The 8,847-nt window shown below is 34.3% G+C and overlaps 1 protein-coding gene across 1 annotated transcript; it reads right to left on the bottom strand.

Moving 5' to 3' along the window:
- Window positions 1-2,040: 2,040 nt before the first annotated feature.
- LOC108485824 (transcription factor MYC2-like) lies at window positions 2,041-3,770 on the bottom strand. Its single transcript, XM_017789674.2, has one exon. The coding sequence runs from the start codon at window positions 3,598-3,600 to the stop codon at window positions 2,170-2,172; it is 1,431 nt and encodes a 476-aa protein (XP_017645163.1). The 5' UTR covers window positions 3,601-3,770; the 3' UTR covers window positions 2,041-2,169.
- Window positions 3,771-8,847: the final 5,077 nt, after the last annotated feature.

Below are 8,847 nucleotides of genomic sequence, written 5' to 3'. Positions count from 1 at the left end.
TATATCCTTTGCGTAAATGTTGATAGAATGTGTAAATGTTATGGATTGAATTTGATAAATCGGGATCAATTTGAAAACTGTGAGAATGTTGTGGGTTATTTTTTTTTAAATCAAGACCAAATTGACAAAACGTGTACACTTTGAGGGCTAAATTTATTATTATATAAATAAAAATATGCAGTTGACAAAAAACATTAACGTTGTGATTAATTATCTTAATTGCTCATTTTCAAAATTGAGATAGATTAAATTACTCTAATTTGTTGGAGAGATTAATTCATTCAAAATTAAAATTGAGAGAGACTAAAAAAATGTTTTTACGAATAAAATGTCAAGAAGATTTTTACTAGAATAAGGTTGTTTGAAATCTTTATTACTTAAATGGGGTAATTTTAATTTTTCTTTTCTTTTATAAAGACCCTTCAAACCATATCACCTCTACATGTTTTTTAATAATTAATTTGATTACTTTGATAATAAAAAAAATGCTAATTTGACCCTTTCTTTTTGCTTTTATTTAAAACTACATCTCTATAATTCCTAAACCATTATTGTCATCTTCGTAAAATAAATTTCTCAGTGAACCCCATCAGCCGCAAGAATTTCATTGTAAATCATGAAGACCTAACGTTGTTTCTCATTTGTCAAATTTTTAGTTTGATTTACCATTCTTTGTGAAGAAACTGTTGTCTTAGAGATAGCAAGTTATCCGAATTTTTTTTATGCTATTCTTTATTCTTTTTCTGCCAAAACATGATCCGACCAAAGGTGATTTGATGATGATGGCAATCATACTACCTCTCAATAAATATCTATGAAGCAATACGAACTTTTTTTCCTTTTGTTTACATCTTACTAAATTCATTTACACCAAATAAAATTTTCTATGCCTACTCCATACATTGCAAGGCTTAGGGGAACTCTAACCAAATATCATACAAATAGAAAGATTTTGGAACTTATTTTTTTACTCAACAATTCCTTTCCTTTTTCATTAATTTTAATAAAACTTTGATTATTATTTTACCGAAAAAAGAGATAAATCTTCGATAATCCAAATTCCAAAACACTGGTAGTGTAAAGCACTGTAGTATCCTTGAGAAAGTTGATTATATATGGTAAAAACATTGAAAAACATCCAAGGTTTAGAGATACATGGGTATTGTTCAAAGAGGAAATTTGGGGAAAATTTTATATGCAAACGTGGATAAGTATAGTCGTAAGTATAGTCAAATAGACTGTGACATTGCTTCAAGTATATCCTTAAAAGCAAAAAAAAATAATAATAATAATAATAATAATAATTTTATTTTTTAATTAAGATATCTATTGCCAATAGCAATAACTAATCCTCCCATCATAAGTAATTTCTAAAAAAGTAAACAATTAACTATAAAATGTGTTTCATTCTCATAAGTGAAATTCAAACGATTACCCACATGGTTAAGGGATGAGATAAATAATCACCGATTAAAATTTTAAACATTGTTACTCTTTGAAAAAAACTTGTTACAAATAATGTCATTATATTTTTAAAATTAATAAATCACACTAAATTATTTTACGAAAATTAATAAAAATAACATAATAACCGAAAATATAAAAAATTAAAATTAATATAAAATTATAATAGGAAAAATAAAAAAATTTGCCAATACAAAAACTTGGTATAGAATTTTATCTCCGCGAAGGAACAGTGGACTGCCCTCCTTTTCTATTTTTCCTTTTCTTTTATGCGTAAAAGTTGTGGGATATTTCCGTGGAAAAAGTAACCAACAAAATTTGCTTTAAAAGTAGTGGATTGCCCTTTTACAAATTTTAATATAAATAATATTATATTAGTATAGTTCATATAAACGTGCAGGTATAGCTAATATTTACCTTATCTTTTTTTATATTTAATTTTATCATAAATATTTTTGTAGGGTCCGACCATTATGAAAGTTTGGTTTCTTTTCAAGCTCAAACTTGATATAGACCTGGGGTACAAGAAGATAGGAAAAAAAGAACCTGTAGAAGAAATTTAGATCCAAGAAGGTATACAAAAACTGAAATTTAAATACTTTATCTTATTTATTAATTACATGACAAGTAGAATTAAAGGTAAAACCAAAAAAAGGTAAAAGCGAAATCCGAACAAGTAAAAGAAGAAGCAGCAGCAGCAGAAGTTTACTGGTCTAGCCTGGTGAGAATAGCAGATTTAAGGCCTTGCTCATGCAGTCGGAACCCGTTCTCAGTGAAACTTACGACAACATCCTGGATCATGAGGTCATTAACGCACGACATGCTTGCATGATGAACTCGAAACTCCAAATTACGAAGGGCATCCATTAATCTAGCGGCTGGATGGTTCACGTTCTCTGATTGGACCCTAATCATTGCATCATTTCCTATGATCTTGATATCTAGCTCAAACCCATTAGACCCAGCATTTCCGGACGATGAATTGCTGCTAGGCTTGGCTGCTTGTTCCACCGACGTGGTGGTGCTTTGGTTATCCATGCCATCCACCGTTTCTGTTTTCACTTTCTTACGGTCCCTCCCAAGCTCCGATTGGAGGTCTTCGATTTTCGACTTTAGCTCGTTGATATATGCAACGGCGTCGGATAAGAGGGATGCTTTGTCCATGCGCGACACGTTGGGGACTACTGCTCGTAGAGCGTAGAACCTGTGGTTCAGCTTCTCACGGCGTTGCCTTTCTGCTTCCACGTGGTTCAACAATGTCTCTCGTCCTGAACCAGGTTTCCTCCCTCGTTTCTTCGGGATCCTCTTCTCTGTATTACTATTACTGTTACTCTCCGTGGCGGCACGGAATCGACACTCGGAATCCGAATGGTCTGAATTCACAAAAGACAGTTCCCCATGTTTTGGACAATCTTTCTTGGTTTTAAAACCAAGGGATGCATGTTCTTGCTCTTGAACGCCGGCGATTACCCCCATGTCTGAAAATGAGATGTTTCTATCAAGGAACTGGTTTGGAGAGGATTGTTTTGGTAAAAGGCGAATGAGATCAGACCCGAATAGGTACTTAACTTGTTGGACCAATCCCCAGTTTTCCCTTATAATTTCGCAGGAGCCAAGCTCAAGAACCCCGCAAGAAGTGGGTATGCAAACCAGGGTTTCAATGCCGTGCAATTGTGCTTCTTTAGCCCTTTCACAATTGTAGAACTGCAACTCATGGGCACCAGTTAACCACACCAAAGACCCAGTAGTAAGACACTTGCCCAGGATCCCATCACCCGCCGAGAAACACCGTGTCAATGAGATCATGTAGAACCATTCAGCCTCACCCATATCGATGTCGTGGTTGTCCCCGATGAGGGCTTGGATCCCTTTCATCACCTTCCTTCGTTCACCCTGGAAGTGGTTGGCACCCGGTTTTGGAGACTTATTAGTGCCTTGAAAATGACCGTCACCCCAAGCCAAGAGCAGCCGTCCCAGGTCGTCGTTTGATGTCTGCCATAAAATAGCGTACGCCCACCAATCTTTCTGGCTTTCCAGCAGATGTTGGAGCCTCTGCTGCAGAGTTGAAGGTGGAGTTTCGTGTGAAAAAGAGACTAATGAAGAAGATGAAGATGGAGAGATTATTAGTTCTTCCATGACTGACAGACAAAAACAAAAGAGGCGTGTGAACTGGGATAGCTCTGAGGCTGCAACAGTTTTTTTGCTTGATTTTCACTACTAGCTTTTTACCTTGTCCTGTGAGCTTGGAGGAACTTATGGGTTCTTTGCAGTGTAATCGCCTTTTGTTATTGTGTATATATAGGGCAACCATGAACCGTAGTCAAGGTTAACAACATCATTTAAATAAATAAAGAATTCAAAAAAAGAAGATTATTTTATTATTAAATGAAAGAATAGATTTTCAAATTGTATATAAGATTTGATAAGCTGTGTAATACTGTGTCAAATTTGATTTTGTACTATTGTACATGATAATCTTTAATTTTTTATTTAATTATAATCCTAAATCTTTGATTTTAATACAAATATAATTATACTTAAAATTTTACTAGCTTAATGTACACCAGGGTGAAAAAAATGCATGTAAATCAAATGAAGCTTCTGTTGACATAACTAAGTTAAAATTTTATTATAGTATTATTCTATTAAAAATATGAAAAATAAAAATATTATCGTATTAATACTTATATAAAAAATATTTTTTTTAAATAAAATAATATTTTAATAAATTTTCAATAGAATTGATGCATAGTTAACATGCTATATTAGCTCAATTAAGATTTGAAATAAGTTAAATAATAAAGAAATGTAAAATAAACTCAATGATAATGTTAGTATACGTTAAATTAAAATTAAATTATATGAAATTAAAATTAATGTGTAATTAAAAACTTATGAGAAATAAATAAAATATGGTGCATAGGAACCAAAGGTTAAAATACGGTTAATGTGCAATGTGGTTGATATGGATATCCAAACAGACCATTAAAGTTTGGGGGTAGCTGACGGAAGCGTCCAAATTATCCTATGAGTGACTAGGCGTAGACGAGTCACTATTGGGCCCCACTACCACGTGGTTCGACAGTGAGAGGCCCAGTGACTACTGATGCTTGTGGATGAGGGGTCCTGCCCCTCTTTCTCTTATTTTACATGAAAAATAAATTTACTATTTGGTACTTAATTTTAATTTCAATATTTAATTTAGTATTTTACTTTTTTTGTCTCAATTGAGTATCTAAGTTTGGATTTAATGTTAACTTTGATACTCGAGATTTTTCAATTTAATACTTGAGTTTTGTTTTGTCCTAATTAAGAACTTAAGTATGGCTTTAATATTCACTTTGGTTTTTCTATCCCAATTAAGTATGTATGTTTTTATTTACAAGAGTAAATGTGTCAAACTGTCAAAAAGCATAAAATGTATTTGTATTCTCATAAATCATACAACTATTAAATATTTATACAACTCAGGCTCAACTAATTCATAACAGAAAAACTAACTATTCAAACTGCTTCAACAGCCTATAACTCTTTCTACACTCCCCCTCAAGCTGGAAGTGTAAAAATATTTTTTAACCCTAACTTGGAAGTCAGATGACTATGTTGTTATGACCCCAAAGCTTTCGTCATAATATCTGTTAGTTAATCTGCTATTGACACATGATCAGTAGCTATAAGCCCTCATTGTATCTTTTCTCTTATAAAATGACAGCCAATTTCTATGTGCTTAGTCCTCTCATGATACACAGGATTTGCTGCTATTTGAAGGGCTGCTTTATTGTCACAAAATAGTCTCACTGGTTCAGTTACACTTATCTCTAGTTCTTTGAATAAGCCTGAAATCCAAACAAGTTCTGATGTTACAGCTGCCATACTTCGGTACTCTACTTCTGCCGAAGATTTGGACACTGTACATTGTTTTTTCGACTTCCAGGAGATGAGTGAGTCTCCTAATTGCACACTAAAACTTGAAACTAATTTTCTTTGACATTAGACAAGAGGCCCAATCTGAATCACAATATGATACCAGCTGGTGTTTATTGAAAGCCTTCAAAAAAATTCCTAACCCTGGTTCCCCCTTTATACATCTCATGTTCTCAATGTGCTTCCATATGTGACTGTTTTGGATTTTGCATTGACTAAGATGAGTAACAACAAAGGTGATGTCTGGCTTTGTATGGGTTAAGTAGATTAACTTTCCAATGAGTCTCTGATAAACTGTTTTATCTTCTAACAACATATCTTCTTGATGCTATTACTTCATCAAATTCTACTGTTGTTAGTTTCTAATTCTGCTTAAATGGTGTAAGAGCAACCTTTGCTTCATTTAAACCAGTATCTTTGATGAGCTACTGTGTATACTTTAGTTGATTTAGCAAAATTCCTTCCTGGGACTTTAAAATCTCAATCCCAGGAAAGTATCTTAATTCTCCTAAATCCTTCGTCTTAAAATTTTGGTTCAAAATCCCTTTCAAGTCATTAATCATATCCATGTTGTTTCCAATGATAAGAAGATCATCAACATATACTAGTATAATAACCATCTTGCCTTATTTCTTCTTAGTGAAAAGAGAATAGTCATGCTTACTTTGCTCAAAACCAGCCATCATAAGAGCTTTAGTAAGCTTAGCATTCCACTGTCCAGATGCTTGCTTCAATCCATACAAAGATTTCTGCAACCGACATACCATACGCTCCCTCTGGCTATTGAAACCCTCAGGCAAGGTCATAAAAACTTCTTCATGAAGGTCACCTTGAAGAAAGGCATTGGACACATCCATTGCCAAAGGGGCCAGCTGAGAGAAGTAGCAAAAGCTAAAATGGTTCGAACAGTGACTATTTTAGCAACCGAAAAAAAAGTGTCTAATTAATCAATCCTTTATTTCTGATTGTACCCTTTGGCAACAATCGAGCCTTATATCTCTTTATTTCACCAGAGGCTCGAATTTTAACCTTGTACACCCAATTACAGCTTATAGGAACCTTCCTTGGAAGCAAAGGTACAACAGTCCATGTATGATTAGATTCTAAGGTATGAATTTCTTCTTACATGGCTTGAATCTAGTGGGGAGATTTTCGAGCCTTAGAATAGGAAAGAGGCTTAGTAATATGTGTAAGGGAAGAAACAAAGGCGTGAGTATTTATAGGTAAATGAGACAAAAAAACATAACTAGAAGAAAAAGTAGAAGGTGAAGAGGAAGCACCTGTGGATGAAGAAGATTGGTAGGGATGAACAAAACCATGTAAACAAGAAGGGGGCTTAATGGTTCTGCTAGACCTCCTAGGTTCAACAATGGGCAAATTGGAAAAGACTAGAGGGTGAGATGTACTTATTGAAGCTAGGATAGATTGTGATATAGTGGATGAAGAAGTGGATGAGGTACTTGGTAGAGGATTTATTGGAAAAGAATGAACAGGGGTGGAAGGGATAGGAGTAGGAATGAGCAAGAATTTTGAATCTGGTATTACAGGGGTAAGGGAAACAAAAAGGAAACTCGGTAGAATTAAACTGAAAAGAAAACACATCTTCAACAAACTTGACATTTCTACTGACAAAAAATTTTTAAGATTCTAGACAAAACAATACATAACCTTTTTGGGAAGAAGAATATCCCAAAAAAACTGAAGGAAGTGATTTGGAAGAAATCTTATCAGAATAATATGGTTTTACTGCAAAACATAGGCACCCAAAAACACAAAAGTGGGAAAAATCTGGAGGTTTTTTATAGAGCAATTCAAATGGTGTTTGCCAAGCTACTACAGAGGAAGGGAGCCTATTTATGATGTAATAGACAACTAAAATGCAGTTACCCCAGAATTTAATTGGAACATTTGATTGACAACGTAAAGCACGAGTAATTTTAAATAGATGTTTATGCTAATGCTCAACAATGCCATTTTACTAAGGTGTATCAACACATGAACTTCGATAGAGAATCCATAATGACTCAAAGAAAGAAGAACAGAAGGAGTTAAAAAACTCAGAACAATTATCATCCTGAAAATTTGAATTACAGTAGAAAATTAAGTTTTGACCATCATAAAGAACTGTTTAAAAACTAAAACAACATCAGATTTAAGCTTCAGTAAGTACACCTAGGTCATTCTAGTGTGATCATTCATAATGGTTAAGAAAAAACAATGTCCACTATGGGTGGACACCCTATAAGGCCCCCAAACATCAAGATGTATCAAACTAAATTGAGTCTCTGCCCTGGAAGTACTTGTTAGAAAAGACAATTTAGATTGTCTAGCCATGGGACATATAGAACAAGTGAAATCTTTATTAATTGTCAAATTATCAAAGAAAAAGACAAATGATGTAACTTGTTCATAGGCACATGCCATAAGGGAATCTTATTTGCAGTAGAGGCCATACAAGAAACAAAATCAGGTAAAAAACAACCACTTTGTGACAAAGGGAATTGAGGTAAAGAAACTGAGTTGGACAATGATAGAAGAGAACCAGGTGACTTAACCAAGGTAGAAAAAGTCTCAAACAAGTAGAGTTCATTCAGGTGTCTACCAATCCCCTTCATCCTGCCATTGGAGAGATCCTGCAGGAGGCAGAAATCAAGGTAAAAAATTACTACACAATACAAATCTTGAGCCAATTTGGAAACATAAACAAGATTATGGTTAAAGGTGGGTACACAAAAAACATTGGTGAGGATAATATCAGGAGATAAAGGAAAAGAACTAGAATGAGTGATAGAAAAGTGTTTACCATTGGGAAGCTGAACAAAACGGGAATTAGGAGGGTAAGCAATAGGCAAATTCAGACTCTTAGAATCGAAACATATATGTTAGTTGCACCAGTGTCCAAAATCCAAGAAAAATTACTATAAACTGAAAAAAGAATAGAAAGTATACCTACACAATTCACAGCAGGTGCAACAGCAGCTTGATTCTTATTCAGCAACTCCAGAATCTGGGAATATTGTTGAGAAGTAAAGATAGGGGCATTCTGAGGACTAAGTATAGCTTGAGGACTAAGTGGAGACTCATTAGAGGAAACGACAAGAGTAGCTTGAGGAGTCTTCTTATAGTTGAACTTAAAGTCAAGTGAGAATCCAATCAATCGGTAATAGGATTCCTTCTTAGGCCCCTTCAACTTACAAAAATCACATGTACCAGTGAAATTCTTATAGTTTCCAAATGCTATAGAAGACAAAGCCACAAGATCTAGAGTATGAAAGAGAACAGTGGAAAAACTTCTTTGAGCTTCTTCTTGGACAATCATAGAATATGCCCGATTCACTGAAGGTAAAGGCTGCATCAAGAGGATCTGGTTTAGAACTGCAGCATAGGTCTCATTGAGACCCATCAAGAACTGGAATAACCGCTGCTAATGAATATGACTCAAATTTTACTGGGTGGCCC

Source organism: Gossypium arboreum, chromosome 8 (genome assembly GCF_025698485.1).
Source record: "Gossypium arboreum isolate Shixiya-1 chromosome 8, ASM2569848v2, whole genome shotgun sequence".
NCBI classification, from domain to species: Eukaryota; Viridiplantae; Streptophyta; class Magnoliopsida; order Malvales; family Malvaceae; genus Gossypium; species Gossypium arboreum.
This window is presented reverse-complemented; position numbering and strand designations above follow the sequence as displayed.

Excerpts from the sequence above, each read along its gene's own strand:
- LOC108485824 (XM_017789674.2), bottom strand. The coding sequence starts at position 3,600 with ATGGAAGAACTAATAATCTCTCCATCTTCATCTTCTTCATTAGTCTCT.